The sequence below is a fragment of the Anolis carolinensis genome, chromosome 6 (genome assembly GCF_035594765.1).
Source record: "Anolis carolinensis isolate JA03-04 chromosome 6, rAnoCar3.1.pri, whole genome shotgun sequence".
Classification (NCBI taxonomy): Eukaryota; Metazoa; Chordata; class Lepidosauria; order Squamata; family Dactyloidae; genus Anolis; species Anolis carolinensis.
In genome coordinates this window covers 55261601-55282036 of record NC_085846.1, presented here as the reverse complement: position 1 = coordinate 55282036, position 20436 = coordinate 55261601, and the positions used below count along the sequence as shown (strand labels likewise).

At 39.1% G+C, this 20436-nt stretch overlaps 1 protein-coding gene across 1 annotated transcript in view; it reads left to right on the top strand.

Annotated features, from left to right (window-relative positions):
- cdk13 (cyclin dependent kinase 13) overlaps positions 1–12451 on the top strand; it is a 45011-nt gene extending 32560 nt beyond the window's left edge. The window contains exons 8-14 of the mRNA XM_008113030.3: positions 769–870; positions 966–1043; positions 3306–3422; positions 4350–4481; positions 6929–7128; positions 8174–8770; positions 9976–12451. Coding sequence (XP_008111237.2) covers positions 769–870; positions 966–1043; positions 3306–3422; positions 4350–4481; positions 6929–7128; positions 8174–8770; positions 9976–10823 — 2074 coding nt within the window. The 3' untranslated portion in view covers positions 10824–12451. The remainder of the gene's footprint in view (positions 1–768; positions 871–965; positions 1044–3305; positions 3423–4349; positions 4482–6928; positions 7129–8173; positions 8771–9975) is intronic.
- Positions 12452–20436: the final 7985 nt, after the last annotated feature.

The window sequence follows — 20436 nt, the reverse complement described above, 5'->3', positions numbered from 1 at the left end:
TTATCACTTACAGTTATGTCTCACTTTTTCCCACTCTAGGATTTTAGGCAGTATCCATAGATATAGCTAGCATATTTATCTTTATTTACCCTGTTCTCAAAACAAATCTCTTGAATACTCTCAATCAGAATAAAGTAGTATTTTCATCAGGATTGAGAGATATTATCACTCTCTCATCGTACCTTGTTTCCATCATAATACAGGATTTTTCCTGTCAAGTTATCACAATTGACTTCTATAATTTTTCTGTCATTTAAATGATGTTTATACTTTCAGAGTAATTAGAATGTTAGTATGACTCCAAGTGGATTTTATAGAATGCATTTTATTTCAAACAAGTAGAATAGAATGTAACATATCATGTTAAGGAAGGTATGTATTTCATCAATATTTTATTTAGGAATATAAAATGTAGGCCATACCGATTAGCAGTTGCATAAAATACACTGTCAGAACCAGCAGAAATGGACTTCATGATGCTGTGGGGGCAAACCAGTTAAGCATTGATTTTCTTTGTTCTGTCCTTGAATTTACTGGAGGAAATGGGATTATAATAAAATACTGACAATTCAGGAAGACAGCTCAGAGGAAAAATGTCAGTGATTATAATGGGAAGTACTTAATTTTTCCTCTAGCTGTTTCAGGTCTCTCCTGGGTGTAGGGTTAGAAGTCCTGTGGTATGGTTTACTGCATTTTTGTAGTATTCATTGGAAAATTACCCATTAGTAAGTCATTTTGGAGAAAATTAAAATGTATTTCTTGTTTCAGTCGGCCATATACCAACAAAGTTATCACATTATGGTACCGTCCACCAGAACTTTTGCTGGGAGAGGAACGATACACCCCTGCCATTGATGTCTGGAGCTGTGGGTAAGTCTTATGATACATATACAGTAGTAGAGTCTACAACAAGCTACCCCAAAAGAGGTATTTATGAATCTATTATGTATTCTTTTCTTTTGCAGATGCATACTGGGTGAACTTTTTACAAAAAAACCAATATTTCAAGCAAATCAGGAAATTACTCAGCTCGAGCTGATAAGGTGGGTGCTAACATTGAGTTTATGAATCTCTTAAAGACCTAAGAGTTAAGGAAATGTTTGCTTTTTTCTTCATCTAAACTACAAATGAATTGGCATTATTTTGAGTTTTGAAATGGCAGTTGTTTTCCATTGCATATGTGTTAATATCACTATAATATTAAAGGAGCAATAAACCTAACTATATGAAATGAAGGAAGTTATTTGTGCTTAGAGGCAACCTGACAGTTTTGCTTTTCTACGTGTTATTGTTTCACAGAAAGGATAGGGGTGACTTTTTCCTTTCACAGGCTTGTGAAAGTGAAGTTAAATACTGTAATTTCATTAAGCATGTTAGAGACCACCATCGTTATGATAGCTTGCCACTGTCATATTCACAAGTTTTTTAGTACCAAAAATGAAAAGCATCTTCTCTAGTTATTACACAATTGTGGGTTTCCTTCTGTGCCTGTCAATCAATGATTAATTGATGATGGTCTTGTTAAAAGTATTTGTCTTGCATTGGAATTCTGAACATACTCTTATGGAAAATCTCACCGACTTGCCTAGAGTTTTAGTAGTACATGCAGAATGGAGAACAGTTTGTTTTATTTGTAACGGTGATGATGTGAAGCAGAGCATACACAAGGGGGCATGTATACTTCGCTTATGAGAAAGGATGTGTGTGTGTGCACATTAAAAACCTATTCTTTATAGATCAGAACAACATTAAAGCAGGTGGATATTTTCAACCAACCATCATGCTCTTCTACCAGGCAAACAAAATTCCCTGCTAAGAGTTTTATTTCCTTGAATATATAGAGTTCTCATATGTATACAGCCCTCATACATCAAACATTTTTGCTAGGATTCCTTCTTTTGGTGAATGAGCTTGGCAGTCACTCATTTGTATAACACAGATGCCAAAACGATTTCTGCCTGTAACTGTGTTTCTTCAAGGGCTCATCCCGCCATTCCTTTTGTTAATGTCAGGAACTACAGGCCACCATTTATCTTGTCCTATGCCTGCTACATGGCAGCAGACAGGAGAACCAAGGGAAATAACTGGTGTATTGGGGAGTGTGCAATTAGAGTGTCTGTGGGTGTGGAGATAAAACTTCATGGCAAACCCTACTCGGTGCTAGAAGTTTTCATGAAAGCCGATTTGTGTAAGCCACAGGGAGCATGAAGAACACAGTGCTTGAGTATTGACATCTGTTGTGCTTATAGCCTGGTATATAAGATCAACAAATAACCAAAGTTGTGCAAACACCTTTATACTTTGAGGTTGTATGATTTGACTATATTATTACATCTAATAACTAGTGTTTTGTGATTTATGAAGTCTCTTTTTACCATTGCTTCCTTGACAATATCGGATTATCAATCAAAGGAATTGTGTGTTGTAGTCTGGCTGTTGGCTTGGGCCTCATTATGCAAACACCAAGTTTTTTTCATTTTGACTTCCTTTTGTTATCAAATTGTTTCCCAGTTGCTTTATGTAAGATTAACTTAGATAAGATTTGAAACTAATTTTAATCAACCCAAGTTTTCCTTTTAATGTAAAGCTAATTCTGTTTTTAAATAAAGCCTCAGTTGTTGTATTTATTTAATACTAACTTTAATAAGCTCTGTAGCAATACTCTAATGGCGACTCTGTGAGGTCTTGTTTTTTTTAGCTTCCACTAGCCATACTCCAGATAACAAGTTGCCATTTCCAGTCCTTTTTATATCTTCAAACTCTTGGCAGCAATACATTAGTTGTCTTCCTGTGGGAAATGACACATGAAACTGCTGTTTTCTATGGCATTTCCTATTTTTGGTGCTTTTTTGCATGCTAGAACTTAAGAAAATATTTCCTGATGCGTTATGGCAGCTTACTGTTTTGATTCATGGGATTTTGATTTGAAACCGGTCAGCGTTACTTCAACAACTTCAAAACAAACTTGTACAAAATGTTGTATAATGTCCTGATGAGTTATGGTAGGCCATCCTCTTTGGTTCTAGAAATTCTCCTTCAGAATTTTCATTTTCCAGCTTGAAATTGAGCATTGGCTCGTTATTTTGCTTTTGGGAGGACGGGGGGAATTTGACTTCAAATACTGAGTTGTAACCCCCCCCCAAAAAAATCCCGTTAAATTTAGAATTGTCTACAGATAGACATTCGCATTTATGCTGATTATATATATAGACGACTTTGCATTGAGCTCAGATATTTATTTCATTTTTTCCTGTTACTTAAAGTTACATGCATTCATTTGCTTGTTATTTGTGTTTTTCATACAGCCGCATTTGTGGTAGTCCTTGTCCTGCAGTATGGCCTGATGTGATCAAACTGGCATATTTCAACAGTATGAAACCAAAGAAGCAGTACCGTCGAAGATTGAGAGAAGAATTTGCTTTGTAAGAATGATTTGAAACCAGTTTGTTCATGGACTATTAAGTATAGATTTTTGTGATTCAAATTGTTGACTTCTATAGTATCAGCTTGTGAATATTTTGTTCTTAATTCTCCCTTTATGCATTTACGGAATGTAGAGTTTATGAAAGCTATTCTTTTTAGCATTAATCTATCATTGGCAACTCCATATATACATTGTGTGCCTGTGCTTTCCACTAGTTCTGAACACATTAAACACTGGCACAAAAGAGCTTGAATTTCTGCCACTTTCTTTAAGGTGAGGCTTTAAAAATAATCTGCATGTTTCTAAACTGGAAAGATTTTAAAAATACACTTTTATTCTATTACTTTCTGACTCCCTTTCAAACCTGGGATACCATATAGAGAAAGAGCTTTCCATTCAGCTGCTTTTATGTTCCAACTTTGTCCTTGGCCATCATATATTACTAGCTTAGCTATGTAGCTTTATTATGCTGATCTTGCACATAAATGGGACAAACAGGACATATGGACTGCTCAATAGTTAGGTTATTCTGTCACAATGCTTGTATTGAGCCTCACATTTTAAGAAGGGTAGATTAAAACACCTCTCTTATTAGGGTATCTTTATTTAGTTGTGGAACCTTCATTAGTAATTTAAGGTGTATGTGTGCTCCAGAGAATGTTCATTTTCTTGTCTGTATCAGTGTAATAATAATTAAGCCTAAATTATAAATTTAGTTGTCAACCAGGACTTTGTGAGAGTTATGGTATACAATTTTGATTGATACTGGCACAGTCCACACATTGCATAATAAGTATCTCCCAAAATTGAATGTATCAAACTGATGTGTTAAACATGGTTTGAATAATAACATGCACAAAATTGAACTGTGTAGAAATTTTCTTTTTCTTGGCATTACTTTATTAATTTTTAATCTTCTTTACAGTATTCCATCAGCTGCACTAGATCTTTTTGACTACATGTTGGCCCTAGACCCCAATAAACGTTGCACAGCAGAACAGGCACTTCAGTGTGAATTTTTGCGAGATGTTGATCCTTCAAAGATGCCGCCACCAGAGTAAGTGCTTCTATGCAGAGCTTACCTCATTCAAAATCAGATTTTAAAACTTTTTGTTCTACCAGTAGAAGCCCTACCATGCATATGTGTGCTGTGTTTGCATTGTGGGGTAGGCAAAATCAAACCTTGTACACATCCTTGGATGGTATTTGTTAATATCCTAAAATCCTTTGTAGTCGCTGTCAGTTGGGAGGGTTACATCACATGTCTAAATTCAATTGTTAGTCCCAAATGAAGTAAACCCATTGACTCAGGTCCTGAAAGGGACTCAATACTTACTGTATATCCTCGTGTATAAGTCAAGTGTTGAAATTTTAATCAAACATTTGGATTTTGATATGACTACAATGTCTCAATGTATATACAGTAATGAAACTTTTTTATACACTCAGACCATAAATGTATCAGTGTACACAGACAGACACTTTATGTTACTTGCAAGCTGGAAAAAAGGCATGTTTGAAGAAGTCTAAGAACACAGCTTGTTATTCTGGTGATCTTCCCAAAACATTTAAATTAGGTACTATTTATTTGAGCATCTTGTTCTGATTGTCTTGCATAAATTCCAACATGAAATTAATTTCTTATGCTTTTTTAACATAATTTCAAAAAGTTTAATTCTGTTTACTGATTTTAGTTTGCTGATTTTATTCTAATAAACAAGATGAGCCAATCTAGATTTGATCCAGGAAATGTGAGATTAAGACCAGCCGAAGTTTTTATTTTACTACATAATTTTTTCTTAATATTTCATATTGCTGCATCAGCCAGTGTATTGGATTTTTATATCGAACCAAATCTCCAGTGTGCATAGGCTATATAGCCCATACCTTTTTCGTCATATACAGCCCCTGGGCTACGAACAAGATAGGTTCTGTAGGTCTGCTCATAAGGGGAATTTGTATGCAAGTCAGAACATACAAATTCTGAAGGGTGGTCACTGCACTCCTTCCTCCCTTGCTGTCTGTTGGTAGCTGTGACTGACCAGGCAAAAGCAAGGAGTTGCTTTGTAAAGTAGTAAATATGGCACAAATATGGCTAATGGTAGGCAGGAGAGCTGGTGCTGGTTGAGAGGAGGAAGAAGAAGAGAACTTGGTTGCACTCCTTAGATAGGTTCCAGGAGAAAGAAAAGGAAAATAACCAACTTTCCACACACACACACACACACACCCTTAACTTCTACAACCGCTTCCCCTTCCCACCCTTTTGTGGGTTCTCTCTTTTCAGAGCAGCCGGATGAGTAAAAGGCCCAGATGGGCCCTTGTCTTAATGCTGATAAGTGTAGAGTTTCATTATTTATTTTATAAGGCTCATTCGTAACTATGAGGTGTATGTAAATTGGATGTTCATAACTCGAAAACTGGCTGTATGTATGATAATTGCTAAAGGTGTCTAAATGTTAACAATCGAAGCACTATTATTTCAGTAAACATTGTGAAGCTATTCTTTATGTAGAAATGACTACAAAGTGACATTGTTCTACAACTGATGGCTGAAATTGCTTTTTCTGATACATTTCCCACCATTGACAGAGTACTTATACTGATTTCTAAAATACAATTGGGCTGCTGTCTCCATAGATTCAGCCATCCATGGCAAGATATGGACAAATGAAAATAAAAATCCAAACAGCAAACTGATAGTGTGTCTATATATGCTGCTGCTGCTCATTCGTTTAGTCGTCTCCGACTCTTCGTGACCTCATGGACCAGTCCATGCCAGAGCTCCCTGTCGGCTGTCACCGCCCCCAGTTCCTTCAAGGTCAAGCCAGTCACTTCAAGGATACCATCCATCCATTTTGCCCTTGGTTGGCCTCTCTTCCTTTTTCCTTCCATTTTCCCCAGAATTGTGATCTTTTCCAAGCTTTCCTGTCTCCTCATGATGTGGCCAAAATACTTCATCTTTGCCTCTAGTATCCTTCCCTCCAGTGAGCAGCCGGGCATTATTTCCTGGAGGATGGACTGGTTGGATCTTCTTGCGGTCCAAGGCACTCTCAGGATTTTCCTCCAGCACCAGAGTTCAAAAGCATCTATCTTCCTTCGCTCAGCCTTCCTTATGGTCCAGCTCTCGCATCCATAGGTTACTATGGGGAATACCATTGCTTTGACTATGCAGACCTATATATACAGGACACAATTTTACCAGGTCAATGTACATAATGGGACTTGAACATCCACATATTTTGGTATCTACAAGAAGTCCTGGAAGTAAACCTCAATGGACACGAAGACACTGTATATTTCTTTGCACGTGGTGAGAACAATAACTGCAAAGAAACAGTGATATGCACATGTCCCCTCCTGACTTTAACTGAAAATGTTATGCATCCCTGTCCATAGACATAACTGGTAAAATAATGGAAAGATCAGGAGAAATTTTAATACTTTACTTTTATTGCTGGTGAATATTTTCATTTGTTCAACAGCTATATTCACCTTTCTTTACAGCCTTCCATTATGGCAAGATTGCCATGAGCTGTGGAGTAAGAAGCGCAGGAGGCAAAAGCAAATGGGAATGTCTGATGATGCATCTAAACTTCCACGGAAAGATTTATCTTTAGGAATGGATGATAGCAGAGCCAACACGCCCCAGGGCTTGCAAACCTCTTCTCAATTGAAAATGCAAGGCAATTCTAACATAGGAATTGGTCAGTTATTTCTCATTTTTTTCTTGTAAATGTTTTGCTATTTTATTAAATATATCTCTATGGTAAAAAAAAGCAGAGCTTGAAAGTAAATTTTAATAGTTTATTTAAAAGAGTACATGTACTGTAATGTGTTAATTTTGGGAGGATTTTGGTGTAAAGTAAGACAATGATGTATAACATTTTAAAAAAAATAACAAGCAATGCATACTACTTACTTCTAAACATTGTTTTCTTGTGATCACTTGGAATTTGGGAACATCTTTTAAGTATGTTTCTAGAGCGGTAACATGTGAAAATAAAGCACAAGTGGCAAGCAGTGCATTACTTTTGAAAAAGTAATTTTTTGCTCTTGTTTGCCTTTTCAGGTGTGTGTAATAACACTTCTGTTCCCATTTAAATGCATAATCGTCCCCACCACATAATTGTTCTGCCCCCACGCAATAATAGTCACACCCCCATTTTTGGGTGGAAAATTTGGTATTTTTGTGTTCATCACATAATTGCCACAGAGCCATTTGGAGTTGATTCCCCCTCCCTTCTTTCTATGAAGGCAAGGCAGTTTAAAAAACCTGAAATGGAGATCTGAGTAAAATCTGGAAATTGTTTTCCCTTATCTTGATTCAAGCCCTGTTTATATTGTTTCCTAAGTGAACAAGTCATGGTATGTCTTGGGTTTGTTTATTCCCATTACTGCTCCATTCAGAATTGAGAGCAAGTATATGAAAAAGTTTGCTGTTATTATTATTATTATTATTATTATTATTATTATTATTATTAAGCAAACCACATTTTCACATGTTTTCTGAATTTGGGAAATTCATATTTTGTTTTGAAATGTAGACAATTTTAGTTCTGCAGAATATAAATGCAATGTGGAACTTTGGCTTTTTCTAAAGTGTAAGCAGATAATTTCACTTTCATATCTCTTGGGTACCAAAAGAACGAGGGTTTTTTTTAATACCATTATTGGGATGTAGGCAATAGAATTTCTTTTTACACCTTAAACATATTTATACTAAACAGCTTTTTGTGTTCTTCTCTTTAGCTAAAGGTGGTAGTGGCCAGCCACTAAATCAAAATGAGGTGGCCATTCTCCTTAATCTGCTTCAGTCTAAAACCAGTATTAATATGGCACAATTCGCTCAGGTGCTGAACATTAAGGTGAATCCTGAGACTGAGCAACAGCTGAATAAAATAAGCCTTCCAGCTGGCATTTTGGAAGCTGGGGAGAACCAGCCTGAACCTCAGCCAGTACAGCAACCACCACCCCCGCCACCACCTCTGCCAACTAAGGCGCCAGCATCTCCTTCTCCAGAGCAGGATCCTGTAAAACAAGCAGCTGCTGCTGCTCCATCTTCTGTGCAGGCTGCTCAGTTGGCCCAAACAAAAGTTGACGCTGAAGTGACTCAGGCGGCTGTACAAAGTGCATTCACTGTGCTGCTGTCACAGTTATTAAAGGCTCAGCAACTGAAGCAAAGGGAAGACGTATTAGAAGAGAAGGAGAATGGTTCAGGAAACGAGATGTCATTGCACCCCAGGCAGCCCCCAGAACCAAGTCCGCCTGCATCGGGCAACTGGGAAGATGCAGAGTCTCCAGTGTCCATTTATCCCCATCTTATCAAATCATTATATGCATGTACAGGTAAGAATCTGTGGGGGGACATTAGACAATTAGGTGGTGTGCAGAGCTTGTGAGTGGTTTTATTACATGTGTGAAGCTCTTTTTGTCAAGGCTAGCTGAAGGTAATGATGTGTAATAATGTCATATTCTTTAATGAAATTGAGCTTATGTTTTATGTAGATTGTAGGGCCATTACTAATACTGCTACAAGGCTGCAATTCAGAGGTTTTTACTCCCAAGTATTAGAATTAGCTTTCCAAAACTGCTCTACACAAGCATGAGTAGCTACTGTTTAAAAACCCACATATTGTGGGGGTCTCATCTGCAAGCGCTTTGTGATCCTGGATTGGTGCAGTCTGTTTTGTTCCATTAAGATGCTATTAAGTGCTACATAAATAGCAGTAGGAACAATGGTAAAACTGACAGCTTTATCAGCTGTTAAACTTATACATTTTCTGGTTAGTTGATTTGTGAAGGGAGTCATATCATATTTCACTGCATAATAGTCACACTCCCTTTTTTTGAGTGGCAAAATTGGTATTTTTGTGTTCCTTGCATAATAGTTGCAAACCGTTTGGGTCTGTCTCCCCCTTCCTTCTCTGAAGGCAAGGCAGTTAAAAAAACCTGAAACGGAGGTCTCCAAAAACTTGGATCTTATCTCCTTCCTCCTTAGAACTCAATTTCAGATTTTGTAAACTGCCTTGCCTTTGGAGAAAGAAGAAAGGTGGGGGGGGGGGGGGAGAATCATTCTTTCTCCGAGGCAAGGCAGTTTACTGAACAAAGAGAAATTGAGCTGTTTGTTTGAGGCTGGATCATCCCTCCTCCTGCTGCAGAGGTAAGGCATTTTATTAATTTATTTTAAAAACCTGGAAAATTAAAAGCAGTTTTATTTCTTACCCACCTTTCCTCATGACTTGACTGTTATGCAACGAAATATGGTATTTTATGATCAAACAGGAATCAGAGGAGATCTGCTTTTGGAAACCTCTCCTCTCCTAAGCCTTTTGTGTTTTTAAACACTTCAGAGAAGAACAGATCTTCTGTAACATGGGATAATGCACAGAAAGCTATAGCTACGAGAGAAGAAGCATCAAATTTGATGAATTCTCAGTGTTGGCTCTCCTCCTCCTTGCATGACACTTCTCTGGATATCAATTATTGTTTATTTTGAGTAGTGAAGTTATGGTTACAGATTTCATTCTCTGTCATCTTAAAAATATATTTAGGACAAGATGACTTGGTCAGGCACCCTGAGATGAGACCTCAAACGCCTGAAGAACGACCTCGCATCTTGCCTCCAGATCAGCGGCCCCCTGAGCCTCCAGAACCACCACCTGTCACTGAAGAAGACCTTGATTATCGGACAGGGAATGAACATTTATCTTCAATTATTAGCCCTTCAGAGATGGATCCTCATGCTGGAGTGAAAGCAGCCCTTCTACAGCTGCTTGCTCAGGCACAAACAACAGAGATGCCAGCAACATCAAATGTGGATTTCCAGACAAGAGATTCCTTTATGACAGCTCCAGACTATAAGGATAGCTTTGGATCTTCTGCATTCTCTTCTGCGCATTACAGCACTAGTGACGGAATAGGGAGTGGCTCTTCTGGGCCATTAGAAAGAGGAAACTTCATTGGGAATTCAGACGTGCAACCTTTGGAGAATTACCATACTGCTTCATCTCACACTAGTGGTGCCCCTCCACCTCCTGCCTTTTCAGAACCATTTCACAGCTCAGTAACTGGTTATGGAGACATTTACCTCAACGCTGGTCCCATGCTATTTAGTGGTGATAAGGACCATAGATTTGAATATAGCCATGGTCCCATCACTGTTCTGAGTAACAGTGGTGACACATCCACAGGGTCTGGGTCTGAAAGTACTCACTCTTTGTCTTCAAAGATGCAGAACTATAGCTACGGCAGCAACTTACAAGAGCCCCCTGGTAGTGTTGGCCATATGCACGGACAAACTTGGACTTCTCCAGCTCAAGGACCTGGATATTCACAAGGATACAGGGGACACATTAGCACATCAGCAGTCAGAGGACGAGGACGAGGATTGCCATATTGAGCATCTGTTTTGTTTTGTTTTTTCCCCTCAGGCACATTGTTTTTACCTGGAAAGACTTTATAGCTGTGATTTCAAAGCAGTAACCCAACAGACTTGAATAATGTTAATTCAACAGCTTTATTTTTATGTGGAAAAGGGTCTTGCATACAATAGGAAATTGCTTACAATCCATGCTGTTCTGAGTACCAGAAAACTGATTGTACATCTTTGCAAATTCTAGCTATAAATTTTATATTTTGGCAGTTTTAAGTCAATGCTAAATTTAGGGACGTCAGCTTTTTACGGCACACAGTCAGATCTGAACTATGCACACACGTGTGTTTTTTTTGTAAGTTTGGACCAACTTTTATGTAAAAATTTTACAACAATCAAAGCAGGGCACTGATTTATTTGGTATTTCTTTTTACAAAATTCCTTTCGTCAAAACATCACTCAATCCTTGCACTGCTTTCAGTGTTATCTGTAAAAGGTGTTCTTTGTGCTCATTTCAGACAATAAAGCAGTCTTTCTTGATACTAGTTTTATACATACTCGGGCATTGATTTGGTTTACTTTCAAAGTCATTCATCTAGTGAAATATCCTGTCCATCTAACCAGTGTTTGTATTTAAAAAAAACTGTTTTACTTGAATGGTAAGTGCCTTAACGATGTAAGCTTAAGGTCTGAAAAACATTTCATGAAATTCAAAAGGTTGTTTGAAGGTCCTTTATAGTTTGATACAAGACATTGCTGGTAACATATGGATAAATGGGATAGAGGGCATTTTGTGGCTATTCATGTGCTAGTAGATGAATAAAATTAGGAGATATTTAGCTTTCCTTTCCCCAAAATTTACAACCATATCCTTATAACAAATTAGGCTAAGCAAAATGAGAATGTATGGACAGTAATAAATATTTGCTTCCTTCAATTTTCTGTAACACTTTGCCAAATAAAACGTAGGGTCCTGTTTTATTCAAAATGGTCTTTATGAAAAAAACAAACGGAATAGCATTTTTGTGTTACCAATACACAGTGATATTGCATTTCCAAAATAGTTTTGGAAAACATGCTTTCCCACACTACTGCTGCACAATGTAACCAGAGTTACATAACCATTTAATACCACAGACATTTCTTTTAACGTTTCTCGAAACTTGGGACTGTGCCAATTAATTCTGCATTAAACACTTTAATGTGTTGCTTGATTTCAATTTCTTTTCAAATAATCCCATGGGTTCAATCTAAAAGCAAAAAATTATCCCTAAAATTATAGTTCTGTCTCCAAAGATGATGGTCTCCATATTTGTTCTTCGCAAAATGAAATTTGAGCCTCTCTCTGCAAAGATAGAACACTGGCTACATTTTCTGCATACTTAAATGTTTTTAAATGACCATATTGGAGAAACTGTTCCCAACTGATTATCCAGTTGACAAGCTAGTGCATATGTAGCTATTTTCTAAACATGTAATGTTTCTGTTAACTAAATTACAAATGTAGTCTTGTCCGCTGTGACTTGAATCTTACAGAAGCAAACGTATCACTGCTTCAGATAGTTGACTCTTGATTTCAGTGACTATTTCAATTGTAGGGTGTCAGATTTGTTGGATCTCCCTTGTAAATAAAACATTGGTCCTTTTCAATATCATTTAGACTCTCTTGACTGAAAATAAAAACAGCTAAACTGGAAGAAAATACTTTGTAATCCTAACACCCTGTGTTTGATATTTCATACAGAAAAGGTTGTTGGTTTGGAACAAGCCTTCCTGAGGAAATGATCAAGGCTTATTTAGAACTAAGCACCACTAGCAACCACTTTTAAAAATTAATTTCTGCTCCAATACAATAACCCACAGTCAGTTTACACCCATATACAACACAAGATAGAAACCGGCTACAATTCAGAGTTCACTGTGCATATTTTAGGCTATCAGATTTACTTTACTGGTTGCAATTCATAGTGATACTTCTGAGTTGGCTTCGAGATAAATCACTTGATAGACAAAGTAGCCATGGAAAGAGTGTAGGATTTCAGAAGCTCCAAGTTGTGCAGTTATTTTTTGTTGGATGTGATTGGCTCATATAATAAGTATCCATCTTATGCAAGATTGCAGAGGTAGGAAAATTTATACTGATGTCTCTTTATTATATAACTGAATAAAATGTTTTGATTGTCTCTGCAAACATGGACTAAAGCCAGGCTTTCCATGTAAAGAGAAAATGGGGATTTTTTTTCGCCATGGCCAAACTCACTCTGGCAAAAATGTGGGTGCCAGCAGTGACCATGCCCACCTCACTTGGGCCCTAACCTGAGACTCTGTGAGGTAATTTATCAATAATTGTCCTTAAAATCCTCTCATTGCTCCTGTAAACTGGATTAGTCTTTTAAACGTTTCCATTTGCCCTGGGAAAACAATTGAAAAGCTTGATTGCAGTGTGAGGGCGGATTGACTTTTAAAGAGTGTGTTAATCTGACTGCTTTTTGGAAGGAGGCAAGATGGATGGTGAAGCTTTGTCTTCCTGCTCCAAAGGGCATTGGGTTCCAATACCTGCTGTAAAGTCCCCAAGGGCTTTATCACTAAAAAAAAAAATCATTCTTTTTGACTGCCTTGCTATAAATCTGTTGAAATGTTAGCAAGATTACTGCTGCATCTTTAAGGATCTCATCGTTTTGGAAGAAAGGCTACTACTCTTTAGCTCTTCATGGCCACCAAGGCTGTAGTAGTTGACAAAATTAATTTTTGCAGCCTCTGATTAAGACCCATATAGGCCACATACGGTAAGAACTTTCCATACAGGGAAAATGTTTCTTTTTGGGGTAATAAAGTCACTTGTTGGACTATCTGTTTCAGTCTACTTTAAAAAATGCTGAATTTGAAAGGTAAGTGAAATAAACATTTTTAGGAGAGGCTAATTAAGCGACAGGCTTCCCCGCAACCATTCTTGGGATGTCTGAACTGTTTGAACCCATCTGAAAATCCTTGCTTCTTCAAAACTTGAACTAAATGCAAATGCACACTATATTTACTGCTAAAATACATTGGTGATAAAGATGCACAAATGCGTAAATGAACCAATTCTATCAATATGCATCTCCATTAGGTTGTAGTTGTTGCTCATTCGTACATAGAAAAAACTATTAAAAAACGATAAACTAAAACATTAAAACAGCCATAATAGCATAATAGTAATGAGAGCATTACAAAGCGCTGACCTGCTGAACTTGCAGACCGAAAGGTCGCAGGTTCGAATCCAGGGAGCGGAGTAAGCGCCTGCTGTTAGCTCCAGCTTCTGCTAACCTAGCAGTTTGAAATCATGCAAATGTGAGTAGATCAATTGGTACTGCTCCGGCAGGAAGTTAATGGTGCTCCATGCAGTCATGCCAGCCACATGACCTTGGAGGTGTCTACGGACAACGCTGGCTCTTCAGCTTAGAAATGGAGATGACCTCCAATCCCCAGAGTCAGACATGACTGGACTTAATGTCAGGGGAAACCTTTACCTATAAGGATGCTGTCACCATACAGGAATAAAACTACAAAATGTTTACAGTAGAGTCAATGGGACTTCAGCTTGTTGTGACTGAAGTAAAATCTTGAAATGAATGGGTTCACTATATGAATAAATTTTAATCTTTCCCAGTGCCTGGTATCAATTGTTTTCCATTAATCAAAGGACTTTAGCATAAGAACACTTCTGGTGGTATAAGTAAGGAGACAATGGCTCTATGCCATCTACATCTATGCATACTGACATAACAATAAATCCCATTATATTCATTTTGAATTACTGCATTGTCAGTGTAAAGGGAATTGTTAGATCCAACTGTAATAGCACAATTGCATCAACAGTAATTCAGTAATTTGGAAACTATAAGTTTATTCAGTATGCCAATTCTAGGGCAACTAATAATTGCATGTAGAAGATTACATTTGGGGGGCTTTCCCAAAAAGGATTACTTGTCTTTAATTCAGAAAGGAACAATTGTAATGTTAAAGATTCCCCTCCACAGGCTACCAAGTTCTTGCACATGATTGCATTTCATGTGAGTGTCATAACTTTCATAATGTAAGTCAACATATATAGCAGCATTTCCTTTTCAGATATTAACAAATCCTATTAGGATTTTCTAGAGCCCCGGTGGCGAAGTGTGTTAAAGCATTGAGCTGCTGAACTTGCAGACCAAAAGGTCCCAGGTTCAAATCCCTGGAGCGGAGTGAGCGCCCGCTGTTGCTCTAGCTTCTGCCAACCTAGCAGTTCAAAAACATGCCAATGTGAGATCAATAGGTACCGCTCCGGCGGGAAGGTAACGGCGCTCCATGCAATTATGCTGGTCACATGACCTTGGAGATGTCTACGGACAACGCCGGCTTTTCGGCTTAGAAATGGAGATGAGCACCAACCCCCAGAGTCAGTCATGACCGGACTTAATGTCAGGGGAAACCTTTACCTTTTTATATTAGGATTTATAGAGAATGGTAAAAGGAAGAAATTGGAGCATTTTGAATGCTTTCTGTAAGAAATGTTATGCTGATTTGATATATACACAAACAATTTGTCCAATCACACAAGCTATAGTTACTGGTTGTCCAGGTCTACACTAATATTGCAGGTGTTGCTATATGCAACTTCCAATGCAGGGAGACCTGTTCACAGAGTTTTCTTGCCAAGATTTGTTCAGAAGAGGTTTGCCAGAAGTCAATAGGGGGTCATGGATTTCTAGTCTGCCTCGGAAAGAGTTCCCTGGAAACAGGTCAGAAATTATGACACTTGGGAGCAGAGTTAAACCCACAACATGGGTAGTGTTTCTATCACAGAGCTGGATCAAGAGAATCCCTGATCGACAGAAGGGATGGGTATATATGGCACAACTAGCTCACCTCCAGAGCCTGATGGCATCAATAGAATACCTACCCTTTCAAGGTTGAACACTGCAGTGGCTTTTCTTACCAGACCAGAATGCCATACTGGCAAGAAGTCAAAGGACAGTGGAGATGCCATCACAAGTTATAAAATCATCTGATTGGTGGATGCCACACACGTTAAGGTAGATAATTGCCGGTGAGAGCTTGACAGGGTGGGATTCCCACTGCGGAGCCCACCATTGCAAGGCAGCTAGAATGCAGAGGAACAGGAGCACAGCGTCAACTGACTGGCGTTCAGAGCAGCCAGACTAGCGCTCCTGTCATGTATAGAGCTGATTCAAAGAACTGCAGCCGTGATAAGGACAGTATAACTACAAAGGCCCATATAAACTGGAAGTGGAACAAATTCACGTACCCTGGCGGAGGAAGCACAGATGTTACCGGGCTGGGCAGAGGGGCACATGAAATACCTCGAAGCCAGAATCCTACAGGGCACACTGAACTCAAGGGCAAGCTGGCTAAGCCTGGAGGTTTTCTATATGATCAATGACCCTGGGACAGCCTGCGTTGTTGTGTTGAGGCCTATCTGCAACTTCTGTTTTGATCTGGAGCCATTGCTGGCTGTCTGGTTTAGTCTCTGGTCTGAAAGGAAGAGCTCAAGAAGGAAGGGAAATGAGATCTGGGGTTATGAAAGAAAAGGTGTCTGAGAATGTCTCCTCCTCTTCCGTCCTGATGGTAGGGCTTGGTCAATCTTTGTTATATGTATTTTAAGAGTATTATATTTTATCTGTCTGGTTTAACCATGTTGTATCCTGCCTTGGGCCATGTAGAGGCTGAAAACAAACAAAAATTATTGTAATTCCTATTTTCCACCAGGATCCCAATTTGGCTCCTAGGAAAGGTGTGAACGCCAAATTTCATTTTGACATGGAATCTGCATTGCAATGTCTGAGTTTCTTTCATACTGCCATGGCCGCCGCATGTCCCCTGGCACAAAACTGAACCATATCTAGTGTGCCATCAGCCCTTAGTTATTCTGGCTTCCAAGTGACCTCATTCAAGTTTCCTTGTCCACTGCAGGGATGCTATTGCCTAGCCCTCATGGAGGCTGCGGCAGATGCCCTGAAGGCCAGGGAAAGTGTCTCATGAGCTTTCTTGAGGGCTGGCTTTGCCATATCCTCGGTGCTCTTTCAATTGTCCTGGCCAGTCTTGCAAAAAAAAAAAAAAAAGGTAGATACAAGTGCAGATATTGAAGCCTCCACTAAGGGGAAATGTTTTTTTTCTGAACATTCTTGGGCATATAGTTTACTGGAGAACTAGGCCTGATAAACTGGTGGCTGGCTCCATTCTTTCCTCACCACTTGCTACACAACCAGAGCAGCAGTTGAAAAAAAAGGCCTCTCTCACTCAAGGCAGCTATGTGTCTTGGGGATTTCCCTCTTGGAAAGGGATGGGGCCCAAGGTCTGCACTGTTTTCCTGTGTCTTTCTATCCTTCTGGTGTCCCAAGGTGCTTACTGCATTTCTTGGGAGGGGTCCACCCAGTGGGTGGAGGGCTGAGTCTGAAGACTCTTGTCTCAACATCCAGTCCAGCTTGGGAAGCACATGGCCAAGATAGTGCCCAGAGGAAGAGGCACCTGGCTCCTCCCCACAGGTCCCTGGGTCACTTGCTCGAATGTAACAAGCTCATCAGATGGGGTAAATTTGGTGGCATACACTGCTTTGCATTCCCTTTTGCCACTGAGCCCACTGGCTCCCATTTGACGCAGATACTTCCAGTGGGGTAACATGAGAGGCATCTCATGTTCAACTGAGATCAATGGGGGGAAGCTGGGCAGCCAACCCTTCCCCTCATGTTGTCAATGTGGGGCATCGGGTGATGTGTTCCCCATGCCCCCCAATGGGCACCACCGGATTCGCCACAATGTGTGGCGATTCCGGCCACCCATCTGATGAGATTGTAAGAATGCTCATGAGCAGAGCTTCTTGGGATGCGCTTCTCCAGGGGTCCTCTGCTCTCCTCCTTTACTGGAGGTTTGGCATGGTCTTGGTATACAGCAGGGGAGAGGGACTAGGCCCCTGCCTGCCCATCCTGCCCCTTTGGTGATGGCCCTAGATGGTTCTGGTATGCTCTTCTTCACCAAACAGGCAGATTCCCTGGCCACAATGATTGCAATCCAAGCCACCAGTTTTGGGAGGGGGCTCCCTCAGCATTTCTGGAATCCCACTCATGCCACCTCTGAATGGGCCATCGTCTTTCTGAATCGCCTCCATATCCCCCGGCACTAGGGAACTGCAGCAACACGGAGAGGTTTCCCTCCTCTGGCTGCTCCCAGTTACTTCCCTCCATTGGGGCTCCCTTCTTGACAGCACATTAGCACTTTACAGTATTATGCGATTCTAAGGCGCACACCAATTTTTTGCATGGTCTTTTGGCAAAAAGGTGCACCTTATATTCACGTAAATACAGTATATACACAACAATGGAAAATGAATATTTAGCAAGATATTATGGATATTATTTATTATCAATAGAGATTTCTTTTTCAATATTTGGTACTTGCATACTGAAAGCAAGATTAGCTATGATTAGAATATGACTCAGAGATAATGATACCGCAAAGGAGTATCTATGAAAATGGATGGTGTTTGTCTACATTATGATACATTGTCACGTCATGGAGAGCTAAAGATACAGAGCACTACTCGATTTTACAAATTTTTAAGAAATACATCCGCCAATTTTTTAGTATCCAAAAACACACAAAAAGCAGTACATTTAATAAGTATAAACTTTAAAATCGGATATTTGTACTATATAATATTAACTGTAATAATTCCAATATTTCCACTTTTTCTTTCTTCCTAAAACAGAGTAGAGTACTATCTGTTTTGCTTTGTGCAGGTTGAATATCTCTTTTTTCTTTTTAACACTTTTTAACTGGAAGTACTCTATAGTCTGGGATATTTACACACACATAAGTGTGTGTATGTGTATAGACCAGGGGTCCCCAAACTAAGGCCCGGGGGCCACATGCGGCCCATCGAAGCCATTTATCCGGCTCCCGTGAGGGCGGCTCCCTCCTCCTCTGCCTTTCCCGCCCCCTCCCTCACCTGTTGTGCACCTTCTAAAGCTTTGCTTGTTTATAATGGTATTTTAATTATTATTTAATTAATAAATCACTAAGGGGTGCTTTGCCAGTGCTTTTGGTGCACAAAGGCAAAAGGGGGTTGGACTAAATGGCCCAAGGGGTCTTTTCCAATCCTCTTCATTATTATCATCATCATCATCATTATTGGCACGAAGACACAGTATAACAGCAAATGAGATATATAAATATGCTGGATTTCATATCACAAAATCACAAGTTGAACACTTCCCCGGCGTTTAGGACTGTGTGATGTATGATGATGATGATGATTATTATTATTAACAACACTGAGGCTGGGTGGCCATCTGTCAGGGGTGCTTTGCTTGTGCTTTTGGAGCACAAAGGCAGAAGGGGATTGGACAACATGGCCCAAGGTGTCTCTTCCAACCGTCTTTATTATTTTTATTATGATTATGATTAACGTAGAGGCTGTATTTCTTCCCATTTGTTTTTTTTTGTTCAAAATAAGAGATGTGCAGTGTACATAGGATTTTGTTTATAGGCTTTTTTTTCAACTATAGTCCGGCCCTCTAACGGCCTGAAGGACCATGAACTGGCCCCCTATTTAAAAAGTTTGGGGACCCCTGGTATAGACAGACAGATAGATATCTTGGAGATGGAATCCAAGTCTAAACATAATCTGAAAGAAATTTTATCCACAATTTTAAAATAATTTTGTGTACAAAACAAAGTTTATGTACATTGAGCCATGAAAATGCAAATGTTTTACCATTCCAGCCATATGGGTAGATGATTTTGGAGTACTGTATTTAAAAAAAAATCCAGAGAAGGAATACGCAACCTGTATTCTGTTTTTGTGAGTATAACATAATGTCTTTATAAACTAAACCATTTATCTCCAAGCTCTCTCAAGGACAACCAAATAGCTACTCACTGTTTTCCATAAAGAGATTAACAGAGAACCTATGATTTTGAGAGTTACATTTTAGGCTGCAACAAATGGATATAGTGTACTGGAGTTTCCCCCAACACTTCTTTTTGCTACAAATGAATTCAAGTCTCCAGGGTCAAATGAATTACATCCAAGGGTTTTGAAGGAACTAGCAGAAGTAATTTCAGAACCACTGGAAATAATCTTTGAGAATTATTGGAGAACAGAAGTCCCAGCAGATTGGAGGAGGGCAAATGTTGTCTCTATCTTCAAGAAGGGAAAAAAGAGGATCTGGACAATTACCAGTCTAGTCAAGCTGATGTTCAGTCAGCTTGACATCAATATCAGAAAGATTCTGGAGCAGAGAATCATTAAGGAGGCAGTATGTAATCGCTTAGAAAAGAATGATGTGATCATTAAAAGCCAATATGGATTTCTAAAAAACAAGTCATGCCAGACTAATCTTATATCTTTTTTCGATAGAGTTACAAGCTTGGTAGATGCAGAGAATGCTGTGGATGTAGCATATCTTAATTTCAGCAAGGCCTTCCATGACTGAACCCAGAGTGCTCTTCATCATGAAAATAAGTGACTAGTGGAGTGCTGCAGGGTTTGGCCCTGGGCCCAGTGCTGTTCAACATCTTTATTAACAACTTAGATGAAGGTTTAGAGGGCATGCTTATCAAATTTGCAGATGACACCAACATCAGGGGAGATAGCTCATAT